Source organism: Octodon degus, unplaced genomic scaffold (assembly GCF_000260255.1).
Source record: "Octodon degus isolate 3935 unplaced genomic scaffold, OctDeg1.0 scaffold00280, whole genome shotgun sequence".
Lineage (NCBI taxonomy): Eukaryota > Metazoa > Chordata > Mammalia > Rodentia > Octodontidae > Octodon > Octodon degus.
Window position 1 is genome coordinate 153,752 of NW_004524856.1, and position 20,152 is coordinate 173,903.

At 37.9% G+C, this 20,152-nt stretch overlaps 1 protein-coding gene across 3 annotated transcripts in view; it reads left to right on the forward strand.

Annotated features, from left to right (window-relative positions):
• Phka1 (phosphorylase kinase regulatory subunit alpha 1) overlaps positions 1–20,152 on the forward strand; it is a 191,536-nt gene that overhangs the window by 116,047 nt on the left and 55,337 nt on the right. For 2 of the 3 annotated variants that reach the window (XM_023707093.1, XM_004646775.2), the window contains exons 18-26: positions 677–843; positions 2,911–3,087; positions 4,686–4,777; positions 5,357–5,496; positions 9,333–9,489; positions 10,312–10,391; positions 12,892–12,970; positions 13,108–13,237; positions 16,508–16,609. In XM_023707093.1, the coding sequence (XP_023562861.1) occupies positions 677–843; positions 2,911–3,087; positions 4,686–4,777; positions 5,357–5,496; positions 9,333–9,489; positions 10,312–10,391; positions 12,892–12,970; positions 13,108–13,237; positions 16,508–16,609 (1,124 nt within the window). The remainder of the gene's footprint in view (positions 1–676; positions 844–2,910; positions 3,088–4,685; positions 4,778–5,356; positions 5,497–9,332; positions 9,490–10,311; positions 10,392–12,891; positions 12,971–13,107; positions 13,238–16,507; positions 16,610–20,152) is intronic. The other variant, XM_023707094.1, reaches the window with a different exon arrangement.

Here is a 20,152-nt window from a genome sequence, read left to right on the forward strand (position 1 = left end):
AAAGAAAGAAAGAAAAAAGAAATGAAATGTTATTATTTATTTTAAAGTTTAAATTATTCAGAGCCTGGGTATTGGCAGCTTCCTTCAAGCTGGCTTCTTCAGAAAATTAATATGAATGACTTTCCTTTTGAGTTTTCTAAGTGGCTTCATAAGTAAGGGGCAACATGACTTATAATCTGATGTACAATTTTCAGATATCATCTTTTATGTTCAAAGTAGTCTCTGATGGGTATTTTCTAAATGATGTGATGAATTCATTGTAATTTATCTTAACTCACTCCTGGTTTCTCTAGTAGACACTTCAAATTGGTACCAGGCACTTGGCATAGTTAGTAGCATAGCAAAACTCACCTTCTGATGGACTCTGAACCCGTAGTTATAGCCTTTTTAACACAGTCCTCTAACAATTTAAGACAAACACTATGCTTAAGAATGCAGTGAAATTTCACTTTTACAAAATTTATCCTGGTTATGAACATCAGTAATGCCTAAATGAAGCATGCGAGGAGGGTCAGGGAGATAGCTCAGTAGCATAAGTGCCTGCCTGGCAAGTACTAGGTCTGGAGTTTGGTCCCTAGTACAAAAAAAAAAAAAACTAGATATCTCTTTATCACTAAATTTTTTTTAAAAGGATCTCTCCTGATTTTCTGGTTTTTGTCTACCCGCTAATTGTCAGGATTCAAACAGGTAAATTGTCAGAGTTTTTGACAACATCTTGCTGCACACACTTGAGTTTCATGGACCTTGGACCTGAGGGTAAGCTGTACAGTGAAGATTATGAAGACAACTCTGATGAGTTGGAATCTGGCAATTGGATGGATAACTATGATTCAGCCAGTAATGGTAAGCAGGCTTCATAAAGCACTGGTTGGCTGGACAAGAAAACAAAACATTGTTTAGCATCGTCCTTAATAACTCATGCTACAGCAGTCTCACAGTGCATCATCCTCGTTCCTCTTTAATACATCTAGATTTCTACTTTTGTTTGGCTTCACTTTTCACCCCTTTACTTACCTTCAGTTTCTGGTCTAATATCCCTGTGGTGATTGTGCAGTATGGAGCTGGACTGTTCCTCATTATAGCTAGGCAAGATTTATCTCCTGGGCATTTGAAGTGGCTGGTGGTTTTGAAATGGGAAGAAGCAGTGGTGAGTAATAGATACCTAATATCTATTGCATAGTACATAGTAAAACAAAATTATAGTTAGAACTGCTTTTTTGTATCAAAAACCCTAAAAATTACATTAAATACAAGACATTTACTGTTACTAATAATTGAAGTTATTTATTATGTCTATTTTGGCATAAAATGCTTTGAAGATGAAGCAAGAAATATCATACATTGAGGCTGCTTACTGTTCCATGAGTAGTTATGATTTTCACCTGTAGAAGGATTTTTTTTTTTTTTTTTTTGCTCTAAATGCCTTCAGGGCAGGTTTGGCTGGCTTGAGTTGTGGGGATCGAACCACAGCAACCTGAGCCTGACTGCTTTGTTGAAGCAGCCACTTAAAGAACTGAGCTAAGGGGCAGGCCCCCGATTTTCACCTGTAGCATGCATTTCCTTGAATTACTTTTTATTTTAGTAAGAGTCTACCAGGTCTCACTACGTAGATCGGACTCATAGTGATTCTCCTATGTTTAGCTTCCCAAGAGCTGGGATTACAGGTGCACGCCACCACACCCAGTCTCAATCACTGTCTCAGTGTGCCCTGGGGGCAGGGCCTGAATGGCAGGCCAGGGGATCAAACCCTGGCCGCTGCATCTGCCTAAGCAGGTGCTTTAATCCACTGAGCTATTTGACTAGCCTTGAATTACTTTTTAAATTTATCTTTTTAATGATCTGTACTACTACATTTGATCTTACAGCATTCTAAGTTGCTTTGTACCTCTAGATTTTGATCTCACCATGGGCATGATGATTGCTTGCTGGTTCTTTTATAGATACAAAGCATCTTTCCATATTCTTCATAATCCTTGATTCAAGTATCGAAATTATACTGAAGGTTAGACTGTGTCATTGTTATGTCCTCGAATGTGAGTTCCATTCTTAGAGCTCTGCTATCCCCATTAACTATATCAGAGCATGGAAATGCATCTGGAGAAATTACGAAAGATCATCCCAAATCAGATAAAACAAAGTATAAAGTGTAAAGTCTGAAATATTAAGTGCCTACAAGTTATTTGTATGTTTTTCATGTTCACTATCTGTATGGAGAGTTGATATTATATAGAGAATGCATGGTGGAGAGGGACCTGAAGAAGATAGGGACCAGGTCTCTCTTCTTCACCACACTTGAGTCCCTAATGCACTGCCTCCTACATAAACAGTAAATAGTTGCTGAGTGAATAAATGAGATGAGTGAAGGGCACTGTGTGGCCAGTAGTGCTTTCCTCACCATTGCCACATGAAGGTGGTTTTTTTTTTCTTTTGTAACCATACCTGCTATTTGAAGCTTGTTTGGAGAAGATTTTCCCTTCCTTGGCCCTCCCTCACATGAGTCCCTTATCACTAGTGGGACTTGAAGGGCCATGTTTTGTCTCCTCCTCCTCCCCCCCCCCATTCCACTCCTGCCGCAGCTACCATCACATATTCACACGTGCACACCCAGATTGGAAGATGCTTGCTCCACCTGTCCTAAAATGAGCTCAGACTGCTTTCAGGCACCATAATATTTTCTCAGCAAAGCTGAAGAATGGGGTGTCCTGGAAAATGGCTCTAGTCTCTAAATCTTAAATCTATGAAGCTGTATAGTGATAACAAGCTTGTCTCCCCTCCATGAGCTACAAACAGCTTACTCCTGGTGCTGGGTTATAGGTTCAGGAGCTGATCATTCTGATTGCTGGGATGGACTGTGAAATAACTGGAATGTTTATTTTTTTTTCTCTTCTCCCTCCCCCACTAACCCTGCAGCTCGCTGTGGTGAGGAAGTTGCTCGTTACTTAGATCACCTTTTGGCCCACACTGCTCCCCATCCTAAACTAGCCCCTGCTTCAAAGAAGGGAGGGCTAGATCGATTCCGAGCTGCTGTGCAAACAACCTGCGACTTAATGTCCTTGGTGACCAAGGCCAAGGAGCTGCATGTACAGAGTGAGTAATACTGTGACTCACTAGAGTCAGGCACAGGGTGACATGAAGCCCACAATAGGGCTGGAACATTGATTATTCTGTAAACAGGAACTTTGTTCCCTGCTTTATCCCCAGCATTGTATACAGTACCTGGAAAATGTTAGACACCCAAACATTTGTATAATCAATGAATCAGGTAGAGTTTTCCTGAAGATAGTTCTATGTAGTCTGGCTTAACCAGGAACACAGTAAGGAGAGGCAGAACAAGAGAAAGGAAGCAGAATTACATCAAAGCTAAAAATGGTAAGAAGAGCTTTTCCTTTAGAAAAATCACCCCCTGAGAAGTAATTTTATTTAAAGAGAAAGCATTGCAAGATTATGACAGGGTCGCCATGCAATGGAGAAAGAGATGGTATCTCTTAAGTAAAATTGTTTCCCTTAGGCCAGTTGTAACTTTTGCCATTCATTTGCTCCAGCCACATAGATCTATGTTTTCTCAAATATAGTATTCATTCTTCTCAACTTTGCCATACTCCTCTCTAAGACTACTACCTTCTTTCAGCAGTGTTTGTAGTGGGAGATGGCTTCTTCTATGCAGCGCCAGGAGTAGTCCTGGTTCCGAGAGTGTTCGGCACCTCTATGGTAGCTGCGTATGAAGGGAGAGAAAGGCTCCTTGGCCATGCCTTGATGACCCAAATATTAACATTATACAAATGAGAGTGATTGATATGCATGCTCTTGCCATCTAAAACTTTATTGACCATTACTAATCAAAGATATTAAATGTGAGTACTAGGGAATTAACATTTATAATAGGAAAAATTTTAACATACTCTTTGGGAGTGCTCTCTGGAGAGGGAGCTTATGCAAAGAGATGAACTTGATTAAATACTCCTTGATTGTGCATCAGGACACTTGAGTTTAATTTTCAGCTCTGCTATTTACCTGCTTGGACAGTTGTTTGAGCTTTGTATCTCTCTTTATCTGTAAAATGGTGAAAATGACAAGAGAGTCTCTCTTTAGACATTATGGTAAGTATTTCCACAATGGACTGTAAGTACAAATCTCAGAAACACCTCAGAGTTGCTCACCCATCGCATTTTGTAATTCCCTAGATAGCATCACGCAGTTACCTATTTTCAGGAAAACACAAGGACTAACCATCAAATATTCTCCTGCAAAAGCCCATAACTGGGGCCGGGGAGATGGCTCAGTAGAATAAGCCCTTCCCTGGCAAGCGCAATGGTCTGAGTTCAAGCCCCGGTTCCGCCAAAAAACAAAAGCCCATAACTGAGTTCTTTCTATTATACGTAGCATTATATTAAAGTGTCATTGATGGCAACATTGTTATATTGATTACCTTAGTAAATTTAATATATTTTATGTACAGTTGATGGTACAATTCTAGAAAAATCAATTCAAAATATATGTATCACTTGCAAAGTTTTTAAATTATCTAATGTACATATTTTTCTTTGATAATACCATGAAAGGAAAAATTTGCGATTGTTTTTCTATAAAGAATTGACCCATACGCAAGCCCATTGTTGAGGTCAACCATGCATTTTGATTAGTTTCCTAACTGTCTAACCTTTCACGTACATGTCAACCTCTTACAGATGTTCATATGTACCTTCCTACAAAGTTATTTCAGCCTTCCCAGCCTTCATTCAACCTACTTGACTCACCAGACTCCTCACAGGGTAACCAGGTAAACCTGCACATGAGGAATTTCTATTAGCATTTTAAAAGACTGTCATCTTTATGGAAAATAATAGAACTTGCATTGTGGTTCATGTTAGTAGCTGATGGCAGACAAAATACTATCCTGGAAGATACGTGTCTTTTTCAGTTAGCTCTTGAGACAGGGTCTCATTATGTAGCCAAGGCTGGCCTCAAATTCGCAATGACCCTCCAGCCTTCTGAGTGATGAGATGACAGGCATGTGGCACCAGCGTGGCTTTCAGTTAGCTCTTAAAGAGGGAAAGTTTGTCTAATTTTGCTTTAAAATATTTTGCTTTGGGCCGGGGAGATAGCTCAGTAGAATAAGCATTTGCCTGGCAAGTGCAAGGTCCTGAGTTCAATCTCCAGTACCGCAAAAAAATAAATTAAAAAAAAAAATTTTGCTTTTTGATATGTCTTGATGGCTTCATTGTTTTTATTTTGCTTTACATCAATATTTAGAAAATTCTTATCACAATGGTTTACGAGTGGAAAGATGACTCATTCTATGGCATCATTTAAGAACACCTATGGACTTAATTTCTTTTCATCATTTCTCAAAATAAAGGTTCCCTCTGTTCGTGTAGAAATGCATTTTCCTAGAGATCAATCCGGGGAAGTGGACTTGAAAGCACTGGTTTCACAGCTGAAGGAAACTTCAAGCTTACAGGAACAAGCTGATATACTCTACATGCTATACACTGTGAAGTAAGTGATTAATACTCTCTCCAAATATAGTATGTATAGGAGCTGGGGAGGTAGCTCAGTGGCTTAAGCACCTGCCTGGCAAGTGCTAGGTCCTGAGTTCCATCCCCGGTACCAAAAGAAAAAAAATATAGTATGTATAATATATATTCATATAGAAGGGAAGTATGGCATAAGATGTTAGTCAGCTTTCCTTTATTATAGCATATACCTAGGATGATCCTAACATATACTCCAAGAAGTTAGCTCAAAACTGCTCCCTTGCCAGCCAGATAGCTCAGTTAACTAAAGTGCCTGGTTAGGCAGAGTGCAACACCTGGGGTTCGATCCCTGGTGCCAATGCCTACCCCACCCCAGGGGCACAGTGAGATGGCGACTGAGACTGGCATGGTGGCACATGCCTGTAATCCCAGTGCTTGGTAGGCTGAAAACAGGAGAATCACTACAAGTCCGATCTACATAGTGAGACCCTGTAGACCCTGTAGATCCTGTCCTAAATACATTGAAAAAAAACTGCTCCCTTTCCTACTCCCTGCTCCTTTGGCTCCCTCCGTAATGTAGTACATGTGACTAATACTATTTAGCCATGTTAATTTTGATATATATATCTCACACCACTAGCCTAGACTCTTCGAGGTCAGTGACTGTCTTTTATTGTATCCTCAGTACACAACCCAGTACTTGACTTGCAGCATGTCTCCAGTAAGAGTCTCTCTCTCTCTCTCTCTCTCTCTCTCTCTCTCTCTCTCTCTCTGCCTCTCTTTCTCTGTCTGTATCTGTCTCTGTCTGTCTCTCTGTCTCTCTCTCTCTCTCGTACACTTATTTACACATATATGCATTATTTTCTGTGCCATTTAAGAGTAATTAGTAGATATAATCCCCATGTACCCCTAAATATGTCAGTGTGCATTTTCTTCAAAGTAGAAACTCTCATAGAATCACAGTATCATTGTCAAAACCAGAAAATAAACCTCAAAACAATATTACCAGATTTATCTGTTAGCCTAATAATGTATTTATTGCAAAACAAAATCTAAAATCATGCAGTTCATTTAGTTCTTATGTTTTAAATTACCATTGATCTGTATACACTACTGAGTCTTACTTTGCATGTTTTTGATGTCCTGAGTTCGATCCCCAGTACAATAAATAAATAAATAGCATTTATTTTGCAGACCATCAGTTTTTTTATATGAGATGGCTCATCATGAATAAGTTCTAGAGACATGTTTTTTGGCAAAATGCCACTGAGCTGATGCAATCTCTGTATGTCCTGTCAGGAGGCACACAATGCTTAGTGTCATCACTGACATTGTTCAGGTTGATCACATGGCTTGATCATCTGGCCAGGTTCCTCCACTGGAAAAGCCATTATGTCATTTATAATTAACAATATATCCTGTAGTTATATGCATTGAGACTGTGTAAATATCCCGTTATTCTTCAAATCTTCACTCACTGATCTTGCATCCATTGATGACTCCACAGCACTTTTTAGTTCATGTTTTCTAACATTTGATATATTAAATAGAGCATGCATTCCCACATCTCAGAACTTTTTAAGTATGAAAAGATATGCAGCAAAAGTGTAAAAGTCTTTTTCCCAGATACCAAGTTCACTGGCAATCAATACTGTTTTTGCATGTGCCTCTTCCCGGGGTCATTTCATGCATATGTATGTCAATACAGATACATGTAGAGTATACTTTGACCCATTTATCTAAATGTAGCACAATATGTAAATTGTGGTATACCTTGATTTTTCACTAAAACTATAAATCTTATACATATATATTCTATCTTATTTCTTCATAAAAAATCACCCCTAAATTTAATGGCTTAAAATATCAAAGGTCTAAAACAGTTCTGGAACTTCCCTGATCTCAGGGAATTCTACTTGCTCAGAATCTCGAATTCAACTTTTGTCAGACAGTGTCTGAGCCTGGAGTAATGACAAGGCTTGTTCATTACTGCTGGGTCACGATGATCATGACTGTTGACTGGAACCTCATTACATACAGCTAGAACCCCTGCAAGTTATTTCCTCATATGTGTTTCCTCACAGAATGATAACCAAATGCTAAGAGTAATTGTTTCAACACAAGACCAAGTAGAAGCTGTACTATGTTTTTTACCTAGCCTCAGACATCATACACTGATACTTTTGCCTTAGTTACAATGCCTGCATTCAAGGGAAAAGAATACAAACTCCTCCTCTCAATGAGAGGGCAGTGAAAGTCACTTTGTAAGAGGAACATGTTGAGTGCAAAATTGTTGTAGTCATTTTAGGAAATACAATCTACCATGTTCTAGATTTATGTATATTCTCCCAATAGTTTTATAGTATTCTGTTACTTGAATATAGCATGGTTCATTTAATCAGTTTCCTACTGGTAGACATTTGCATATTTTCCAGTCATTCACTCCTACAAAGCTTATAGTGAAAACCTCTTAGCATGTATCATTTCACATGTATGGAAGGATTTTATTCTATACATAAACCAGAAAGTGAGTTGATCAGCCAAAGGATATAGGTATTTTAAGTGTATAATTCAATGGAGTTTTATGTATTCATAGTATTGTGCACCTTTCACAACTACCCATTATAGAACATTTTATTATCCCAAAAAAGAAACACCATTTCCGTTACCCATCAGTCACCAATCCCTCCATCCCCTTGCCTAAGCAACCACCAGTCTACTTTCAGCCACTACAAATTGGCCTATTTCCAACATTTATACAAATGAAGTCGTATGATATTCAGTGTTTTATGATGAACAACTTTTGTTTAGTACAGTATTTTCAAGGTTCATCTGCACTGTAGCATGTCCTCTTCCTTCCAAAGCTATGAACTAATTATTCCACTTTTTTCTTGTACCTTTACATTTAGATCTCTGCTACCTCTGAAATTATAGTGATACAGTGAAGCATAGGTCCAGCTTTTTTCCAGATGATTACTTGATTGTCATAACATCTTTTAATTAATAGTCTATCTTCATGGCATATTAATTTCCCTGTATCAAAAACCTTCATACATATATTTTAAGGTACTTCGTAGTTGGTTTGTATTAGTTCTACAATAATAAATGTATATGTGCTTTAGTTACTTTCTCATTTCTTGGAAAAATTACTCAATATGCACGATTTAAAGGAGGGAAGGTTTATTTTAGACCATGGTTTGTAGAAGTTTCAGTCCATAGTCAGCTGGCTCCGAGGCTGGGTGACATGGCAGACAGGCAGGGCAGCAGAGAAACAGTTCATGGCATGGGAAGCAGGAAGCAGAGAAGGATCAGAGAAGCAGAGAAGGGAGATAGACCTTTCCAGGCCGTGCCCAGGGGCCCTCCTCTTCCCAGCAGGCTTCACCTCCCACCATCACCCCACCTGTTAACCCAATAGTGGACTAATCCAGTGATGAGTATCACACATCTGTGATCCAGTCACCTCACAAAAGCCCCAGTTATGAGTATATGAGGACTTGGGGAGACATCTAGATATAAATCATAATAATATGTCCCCTTTAACAATAAATACACATTTTCTTGTTTCTTCATTAGTTCCTGAAGCATAGCCTACTTCTGAACATTCAGGAGTTAAATCTTTGTCTTTAGTTTCAGCTGTGTTAAAGGCTGTGAAAGAACACTTTACTAAAGCACAGCTGAAACTAAAAAATTCTTTTCTAGATATTCACAATTGACTATTAGAGTTTTACAAGGATTCTTAGTAAACAATAGCAGTTTCCTAAGGAAGAAGCCTTATCAAAAACATGTATATCTATTTTAACTCTGACAGAAAAGACGTTTTTACTTATACTTTATGTGGTTCTGTCTTTAAAATTCCAGAGGACCTGAATGGGACACAGAATTGTATGAAGAAAGAAGTGCTACCGTCAGAGAGCTTCTTACTGAACTATATGGCAAAGTTGGAGAAATTCGTCACTGGGGCCTGATCCGATATATCTCTGGGATCTTAAGGAAGAAGGTGGAAGCATTGGATGAGGTAGTCTAAGTTCCATTACCAGATCTAAATGCGAGTGCTTTCAAACAATTCGTTTGAGGACTGAGAGTATGTCTCAGTGGTAGAGAACTTGCCTGCCATTTGTGAGGTCCTGGGTTTCCCCTCCAGCAACTCCCAAAAAGCAAACCCCCAACTTCCATAACTGTTTTTAAGGCAAACACAGCCTGTACTCATTTCACATGCCATCTTTCATATATAGTTTCTGTTGTTTATTTTGATTTTTGTCAATAACAATTATACATTACTGAGCCATAAAAACTGTAGACTTTAGAAGTATTATAAACTACAAGAATTCTAGATCTTAAGAATGAATTTATGAAAAAAAATAATGAATTTGTGCTGGGATGAAAGTTCCTACTTCCTAGGAGATGGAAAGACTTGATAATTCCTTCCTATAAATGTCGCATTTCTGATCTGCATGGTAGTCCTTTTTTTAGGACAGGGTCTACAGGGTGCTCAGGGTCTCACTACATAAATTGGACTCGTAGTGATCCTCCTGTTTACAGCCTCCCAAGAGCTAGGATTACATGCGTGCCACCATGCCCAGCCTCAATTTCTGTCTCAGTGTACCCCTGGGGCAGGGCTGGCACAACAGGCCCGGGGATCGAACCCCAGCTCCTGCTTCTGCCTAAGCAGCGGCTTTAATACACTGAGCTATTTGGCTGGCCCTGCATCGTATTTCTGAGGAAAAGTTTGATATATTTTTAAGTTAAGGAGAAATTATTGTTTCTAGACTGTGAAGGGAAGTGTTTGTAGAAATCCGAGTTTTTACAGAAATGATAATGTTACGTTGTCTCTCGTTAGGCCTGCACAGACCTGCTCTCCTATCAGAAACATTTGACAGTAGGACTCCCTCCAGAGCCTCGAGAAAAGACCATCTCTGCGTGAGTGTGTTCTTCCGTTAGGTCCAATAAGGCATCTCTGAGTCTTTAAGGAGTTTCGTGGATTTTTCACAATTCCATTCCCCTAATTTGTCAATGGATAACGTGCACACTTCTATGAAAGACTCAGCAGCAGAATGCTGGCAAATGACAGGGCACAAGTAAATGAAAGAGAGAAACTCAGAGGGAGCAGTACTCAAACTTTTTTTCTGGGTTGGTTTTCTTTAAACCTCCCATTCAAAAAACAAAACATGACAACATACACAGAGCTCAGGAATTAGCACCAAGAGTCCACCATACCCTGAAAGAGGATGTGAAAGAAAGTGTCTGGCTGGAGCACGGAACTGGTGATGCACTTCCGTGCAGCTCAAGAACGAATGAAAGAGGCAGAGATTAGTACTTCCTCTGGTCTCTCAGCTTCTGATTGACAACAGTCTCCTAGGATAAGCTGCGGTCAGAAGCGGTGGGAAGTGGAGTGATATTTAGGATAGAAAGTTTAATTATTCGTACGTGCGTCTCGCATTTGCCTCTAGCCATGCTGTTAAAACTCATCTGCGCTAAATCTGTCTAATTTTATGTTACAGTAGTGCCAATATTAAATCTGAAGCAGGTTGTATTTACAATAAATATTTTAGAGACATTCTATCTTCATTCTTAAGTGATATGAAAATTCTGTTTCCCTACAAAGGAGTACTCTTTTTAAAAAAGATATTACCCCCCACACCTGCCAGTTCTATTTCTGTAGTCACTGTAGTGAAGTTTTATATTTAAAAACATACCTTAGGTATAGAGATGAATGTAGAATAAGTGATAGTAAGGTACTCAGGAATTAGCTGGTCATGGGGACACCTGTCTGTAATCTCAGGACTCTAGAGATTGAGGCAGGAGATTCACAAGTTCAAGCTCAGCCTGGCCAACGGGGTGATTTCCTGAGACCCTGATCCAAAATAAAAAAGAGAGTGAAGGATGTAGCTCAGTGTGGAGGCCCTGAGTAAAGCATCCAGTACTACACAAAGGAAAGAGGAGGAGGAAAAGAGGGAGAGAAAAAAGAAGAGAAGAATCAGGAATGCTATAATTTCTGTTGCTTATGAGATCCATTCCTCAAAGAAGGTATGGAGTGGCATGTCATGGGGCCATGTGTCACAGGTTTTATTTGTCAAGTCACAGTTGTTCTTTAGGAAACTTGTGCTAACCTTGTATGTTGGTTGGCTTGTGCTGACATAACAAAATACCACAGACTAGGCGGTTTCAACAGCAGAACTTTATTCCTTCACAGCTGTGGAGACCAGAAGTCTAAATCAGGGTGTCAGCAGGATTGGTTCCTTCTGAAGGCAGCAAAGGACTTTTGTCCTTCTCCTCTTGGCTTAGAGAAGGCTATATTCTCCCTGTGCTCTTCACATTCCTTTGCTGCACATATCACTAAGCATCCATAATCCTCTTTTTATTAAAGCACTAATCATATTGGTTCAGGGCCCACCCTAATGACTTCACTTTAATTTAATCACCTCTGAAGACATCTCCAAATAAAGTCACATTTTGAGGTACTAAAGGGTTGAGGTTTCAACACAGGAATTTTTTTAGTGTGGGGACAGAATTCAATCACCAACACCTTAATCCTGCCAAACAAGATCAGTTTTGTAATGCTATAAGCAATCCAAAAGAAAATCACATGAGCCACACTCTGAAAGTACTTCATGTCAATGGTAGGTGGATTTATGCGTATGTGTGTGTAGGAGAGAAGAGAATGTGTGTGCAAACTGATGAAACTAGAAACTCAATTGAACTGTAAGATGTGACTGAAGTAATAAAATGGCACAGGTTCAAATTATTTTCTTTGTAGTCATAGTAGTTAAGGATATTAAGCAAATGTTAAGGATAATTATGAAAGATTAGTATGAAATAACATCAGAGACTGTTTCAAACTTTATAAAATGAAGGAAAAGAGCAATCTAGTGGTGGAGAGAAGACAAAGTTCTTGGAGTTGATGTAGACCAGTGTGCTACTGGTAATGATGAGGTATTGAGGAAATGACTTGGGTTTAAGAAGAGTTTCTTATTTTTTAAATTTTTTTATTAATTTTATTGAGATACAAATAGCAGTGAGGCAGCTTCAAAACCGATTAATAAGACAGTTTCAATAATTAATACAAGGGACTGGGGAGATGGTGCAGTGGAATAAGTGCTTCCCTGGCAAGCGCCTGAGTTCAATCCCCGCTTTTGCAATAATAATAATATTAATAATAATAATAATAATAAATACATTGTATACTGTTGTCTTCATAGTGGTTATTCCTAGTACAAGAGGCAGACATGATATCCTGTCCAAACACTATTAGTACAAATCTTTCTTCTCATTGAATTAAGAGAAAGTAGCTGTATATCCAAAAATCTATCTATACTATTTTGTACATACAGATTCAAAATGGTTAAGAAGAGTGGTTTTTTTAAATATATTTACCTTTAAATGATTGCGGAATTTTATTTTTACTCATTGTCTTCTTCAGACCTTTGCCCTATGAGACACTCACTGAGCTAATAGATGAAGCCTGTGAAGGCGACATGAGTATTTCAATTCTTACACAGGTGAGAAGAATTTAAAACTTAATCTGGTGATTAATATTTTGAACTTTGTTTTTAAGCGCCCCACAGCTTGCAAAGATGATGCCATAAGCTTTGTGAGACGCAGGCCATGATCTTTGCTATGTTCGTTCTGTGCACAGGAAATCATGGTATACCTCGCCATGTATATGAGAACCCAGCCTGGGCTCTTTGCGGAAATGTTTCGACTTCGAATTGGTCTGATCATACAAGTTATGGCAACTGAACTGGCCCAGTCCCTTCGATGCTCAGGTACTCAACTCAGTAACTACTTTTCGGCAAAATTCACTTTTAATGCAGCAATGCCGTTTGAGATCAGAAGAGAAAGGAAAAAAAAGAAGGGAAAGAAAGCTGACCCATTTTTACTCGCAGCTCAGAAGCTGTTTGCGGCGATCTTGTTCCCAAGTCAGTCAGTTGTTACCTACACAAGTAAAACGACCTACGATGACACCTTTTTCTATTGGTACTGCAGTTTCAAATCGTCACCACTTGGGGGCTCTGCACTCCGAATTCTTTTTTTTTTTTTTTTTTTTTTTTTTTTTTTTTTTTTTTTTTTTTTTTTTTTTTTTTCTTTTTTTTTTTTAATTGAGAAATACGAATGAGACAGTTTCAAAACAGATTAGTAGGACAGTGTCAATAATTAATACATTGCATATTGTTATCTTTGTAGTAGTTATTCATAGTTCAAGATGCAGACATGATATCTTGTCTAAACACTAGTAGTACAAATCTTTCTGCTCATTGAACTAAGAGAAAGTAGCTGTATATGTATCCTAACTATTTGATATATACAGATATATATATATAGTGATATAGAGATAGATAGATAGATAGATAGATAGATATTATGGTTAGATTTCTAAATTCCTGTGTATAAATGTGTAATTGTTTATTTTCTTTTTTTTATTTTTTATTTTTCCAGTTCTTCTTAACTAACTGCTCTTAGCTGATTTCATTTCTCCTAATCTCTGGAGTGCTCCAGAGAGTACCTAAGGATGACAGACTAGATTGGGTTCTGATTCAGGTAATAAAGGTTGAGAGACAGCTCAGTGGTAGAGCTCTTACCTAACATACACAAGGCCCTGAGTTCAATCCCCAATACAAAAAGAAACAAAGGTGCAGATCTGATTCCAGCAATGAGATTTCAGGACACTTAGGCTGAGTCACTGCATCAGCGGATAACAGTGTCAGAGTTATGTCTAGCCAACATCATAATCAAATAAGGAAGACAATGTGGGCTGGGGAGATGGCTCAGCAGAATAAGCGCTTCCCTGGCAAGCGCAGGGGCCTGAGTTCAATCCCCGGTTCTGCCAAAAACAAACAAACAAACAAAAAAGAAGACAATGTTTTGTTAACATTTAAGAAGATTGGGGGCCGGGGAGATGGCTCAGTGGAATAAGTGCTTCCCTGGCAAGCACAAGGGCCTGAGTTCAATCCCCGGTTCTGGAAAAAAAAAAAAAAAACATTTAAGAAGACTGTCTTTGAAATTAACTACAGGTATATTTGTCAATATAACAGTTTTAGTTGGAAAAAATAAGTGCTTGTAGTCTGTAGAGAAAAATTGTGTGATATTTTAAGTAAGAATGGCAAAATAATTATGATAAGGTTGGCACAGAAAAATAAAATCACAGTCTCAAAACTCAAAATTGAAACTCATTCTTTGAAATAAATTTCTCCAAAAGACTTTTAATTGAACCACTAACGAATAGCTAACTGTGTTGCTTTAAGTCTATCTAAATCAAATGCATGATATAATTTATATTTGAATAACCCTTCAAAAGAAAAGAGCAAACAATTATTTCATACCTAGAATATGCTGGAAACTGTGCTTTTTGCTTTATATTTGTGTATATTGTTTCATTTTATCCTTACGTTATCGTTCTAGAGAATGTAATACTGTCTCACGTTTTCCAATAAGTGAACTGAAATTCAGGAAAGCTAAATAATTTGTCCAAAGTATGATATTAAGGACATAAAGGAATTTGAGTCCAAGTCTGTTGGATTTCTAGTGATTTCCAGTTCACACTGTGAGAGACAAGGTCACTACATAGAATCCCCCTGCTGTGGTATCAAGAGATATTTTATGAAAGGATGTGGTCATTCAATAATAAACCTCAACAAAGGACAAAATCCTGACACTTGTTTCTCCTTAATTGCCTATAATGGACATTTTCCTCGGTAGATTCATCAAAATGATGGCTCTTTATTTATTACTGGGTTTGATAGTCAAGATGCTTAACAGTCTGATCTCTACCTACTATTTTAATAGCATCCTCACTAATTTTATTGATCCTTGTCCTCAAAGATTGATGTCTCTTCTAATTTCAAAAATACTTGTGTATATGATAAACGTAGCACGTAGTTCATACAATTGTTTATTGTTGTTTACCTTGTGTACATGTTCCATCTGTCCCAAGTGGATAGTCAGCTTTTCAAGGTTAAGTCTTACCATACCCTTTTGCACTAATATTAGTTAAATACACTCTTAAATGTCTCTTCATGAACAAGTTCAAATTATCTTCAAAATAGTCTTTTGAAAAAAAGATAAAAAATAGTCTTTTGTCTTATTTACTTTTCCCACATTGCTGAAACAAAATACCTGATGCCAAAAATTAAGGAAGGAAATTTATTTAGCTCAGTTTGTGGAGATTTCAGTCTGTAATCTGTTGGATCCAAGGCAGCATGGCCCATGGCAGAGGGCAACCGTTCCTGACGGGAGAAGACTGCAAGGCAACAAGAGCCAGAAGGAGGATCCAGAGAGCAAGCCTCTTTCCCTCCCTCATATTGTATGCAGTCCGCATGCCCTAAGGCACGTGTAGCTCTCGTACCTATAATCCCAGAATTGGACCACGAATCCATCACAAACTCTAGAAGCCCACAGCATGACTGCATGAGGCTTTGGAGGGACATCTAGACACAAAACATAACATCTTTATAATTTTGTGAATTTACATCTATTCCCTTTTAGTTTCTATGTGTCTCAACTAGGAAATTTTAATTATTTGCATCTATTTGCGTGCATATTTTTTTCATTGTATGTCACTGAAACTTCCAGTTCCATTGTTCTTTCATTTTTCCACCTTCAAAGATTCTGCTGAGTATAGGAGTGCGTGGGGCAGAAGTGAGATCATGAAGCAATAAGTGACCTAGCTAATTCATAAACCTGAATAGTCACTCCTTAAATAATTAAAAATTCATTATACTATGAATAGCTAGGGCTACAGTGTTAGGAATACAGTTTGTAATTCTTATCTTCCAATCACATAACTCAGAAATTCAAAACAAGAAAGAAAATAGAGTGCGAATTATACAACAGAATAATGTTGGTACGGACAGGGATGAGCTCAGTGGTAGCACTTGTGATTAGCGTATGGAAGGGCCTGGATCCTATTTGAAGAGCTACAAGAAAAGGAGATGAAAAGAGAAAGGAGAGAAGGGTAAAGGAGGAGAAAAAAGAAAGAAAAATAATGAGCAAAGCCAGTAAATTATAATTCTTTCTGTCCTATGTTTAATATTGACTAGCTGAAGAGGCCAGAGAGGGTCTGATGAACCTCAGTCCTTCAGCCATGAAGAACCTCCTGCATCACATTCTCAGTGGCAAGGAATTTGGAGTGGAACGAAGCGGTAAGAATAAATGGTTTGGTTTTGGTTTTTTTTTTTTTTTTCCAATTTCAGAGTGTTTTGCTCTAGCGTCTTGTTCATTTTCAAATAAATTTCTTTTATCAGCAGAACATTTTGCCTCAAATAAATAGAACCTCAATACATAAAACTTTTAAAAGAAAAGCTGCTTTTGGAACAAGATTTGGGAGCCACTATGAGTCACATTCATTCTTTAAATGATAGATCAACTAAGTAGAACAATTATTATTATGTTTCATTTTAAATATTTTGTCCATTCCTTTCCGTTACCCTAAATCTGTGGCAACTAACAATCCATACTGTCTGAAACTTTATTTTATTTTAATTGGTAGTAAATCAGTGGCACAGTGTTTGGGTGGATAGATGTATAATCTAATATAGACTTTTCAGCATTAAATTCCAATATGTCTAGGATATAATTAATTTTTATTACATGTTTGCAATACAAAATGATTACATCCCTCAGGGAGTGATAATAAAATACATTTTAATTTCTTTTTTTATCCCCTTCTGTCCCTCTCCCTGGAACCTTCCTCTATCTCTTGATCCATTTTCCATTTAAGAAAGATCGTCAGCAGATGCCTTATGGTTTACAATATAAGCTATAAACTTATAGTTTGTGGAAAAAACATGACAGTTTAAAAGGTGGCATAAAAGAACTTATAAACATTCATTGCAAAACTACCTTTTCAAAAAGTTACGTGCACATAATTTATTAAAGAGCTTAATAAATATTTTTCTAACTAAAAAAAAAGAAAGATCTTCCTCTCTACTTTCTATTATCTTTTTTATTTTGATCTTTATTATTTTAATTTGGGTTTTCATGTACAGTAAACCATGAGCTATTTAAACTTGCACTTCTGACTTATTGCATTTAGCATTATGGTATCAAGGTGCATCCATTTTCTTACAAACAATTCAAGTTTCTCTTTCTTTCTGGCAGAGTAGTGCTCCGTTGTGCATAAGTACCAGATTTTCTTTAAACATTCATCTATTGATGGGCTTAAAGACTGTTTCCAAGATTTAGCTATTATGAATTGTGCTGCTATAAACATGGCTGTGAATACATCACTGTGGTATATCTCAAACACTTTGGGGAAGATACCTAAAAGGGTAATAGCTGGATCAAGTGGAATTTCTCTTTTTAGTTCTTGGAGGGATCGCCATACTGATTTCCAAAATACATGTACTAGTTTACATTTCTGCCACTGATGCACCATAGCTGGGTTCCTTGATCCTTGCAGGCTTGCTTACATTTGATGTTATCTGACTTCTTGATGAAAGCCATATTTTCTGGCATAGGTGTGATCTCAGTGTTATTTTAATTTGCATTTGTCTAATAGCCAGATGTGGAATATTTTTCCAAGTATCTATTAGCAATTTGTATTTCTTCTTCTGAGAATTGTCTGTTCATTTCAATAGCTAATTTTTTATGTTTTGTTTTGTTTTTTGAGACAGGATCTATGTAGTTCAAACTGGCCTTTAACTCACTAAGTAACCTAAGCTTGCCTTGAACTTGCAAGAGTCCTCTTGCCTCAGCCTCCCAAGTGCTATAGCAGCCCATTTTTTCATTCAGTCTGTTATTTGGATGTGGTCAAGTTTTCTTGAGTTTTTTGCTTCTTCTAGAGATTAGATGTAACAGTTGTCCAAAGTGAGGCATTTTGCTGTGTTGACAACATTGGTTTCGTTTAGGAACAGGGTACATCTTTCCATTTTCTGATGTTCCCTTCGATCTGCTTTTTCAGAGTGCTGGTGTTTTCGTTGCAGAGCTCTTACAGTTGCTTTCTTAGACAGATTAAGATGTACTTAATTTTCCTTAATAATTAATTTCATTTTCTTCATACTGTAAATTGCACTGCTTTCCTAATTTTTTATCAGTGAGTTTATTATTGGTGTAAGGAACACTATTGGTTTTGCGGTGTTGACTTTGTATCCTGCTACACCACTGAATTTGGTTACTAATTCTAGAAGTGTTTTAGTGGTATCTGAGGGGTCTTCCTCTAGAGGATCATGGCATCTGCAAATAGTATTTTGGCTTCTTCTTTCCCATATTCATCATTTTTATTTCTTTTGCTTTCCTGATTGCTCTGGCTAACATTTTGAAAACTGTATTAAACAGTAGTAGTGACAACAGACATCCTCATCTTGTTCCTGATTTTAGAGGGAAAGCTTTCAGCCTCTCCCCATTTAATAAGATGCTGTACATTGTTTTGTTTTAAATTTTTTTTTATCAGATTGAGAAAAGGTCCTTCTATACCTATTTTCTTCAGAGTTTTTATCTTGAACAAATGCTGGATTTTGTCAATATCTTTTCTGCATCTGTCACAGTGATCATGAGATTTTTTTGTTCTTGCTTCTGTTGTAGTGATATGTTACATTTATTGAAATGCATATCTTGAAACATCTTTCCATCCCTGGAGTGAAGCCTCCTTGGTCATGGTGTATGATCTTTTTCATGATTTTTGGCCTTCTCTTTGTGAGTATCTCATTGAAAACTTTTTTTTAATCTTCTGTTTATTTATTTGGTACAGGATCTCACTACAAAGCTCAGACTCGTACTGATCCTCATGTTTTCAGCCCCCCCCCCCAGTGCTGGGATTTCAGGCATGCACCACTACACATAGTTTTGGTAGCCAGCTCTGCATAGACCTGCATGGCATGCAGTACTGGCTATTGAACCCACATCCTTATGCTTTCCAGGCAGGTGCTTAGACTGCCAAGCTATCTCCCTATCCCCTCATTGAAGACTTTTGTGTCTGTGTTCACTAACACATTCATGGCAGGGCCATAATTCATGTCTTGCTGACATATGGCGCTAACTTGAATTGACTATCCCATTAGATAGCTTGAACCACTGCTTTTACATGCATGGCTGTCTCATCAGGTGGCTCGTACAACTATTCAGGGAGTTTTGACTACAGTAATGTAAAGAAAGGTGTTGATTTAGTGCGGCGAGATAACTCAGCAAACTAAAGTGCCTACTTAGGCAGATGCAGGAACCGGAGTTCGATCCCCAGCGTGTGGTGCTGGCCCCGCCCCTGGGGTGTGCTGAGATGGCATTTGAGATGGGGCATGGTGGCGCATGCCTGTAATCCCAGCACTTGGGAGACTAAAAACAGGAGAATCACGAGGAGTCCAATCTACATAGTGAGACCCTGTAGACTCTGTCCTAAATACATTAAAAGATATATATAATATACATATATATTTATATAGAGAAAGGTTCTCATTTAGCAGACCAGATGTCATCATATTATAGTTCCTCAAGGATAACATTAAAATTCTATAAAAATTGCAATACAGTTAATTTGTGGTACAGTAGTTGTACATGCATATTATATGTACCAGCAGTGGAGTACTTGTAAGACATCCATGTTAAAATTTAGAGGGGCTGGTGAGATGGCTCAGTGGTCTAAAGCACCTACTTAGAACAAGCTTAGCAAAGCACAGGGACCGTGGTTCAATCCCCCAGCCCCACATGCCAGCCAGCCCTGCCCCCTGGTGGGCTGAGCTGGCCACACACACACA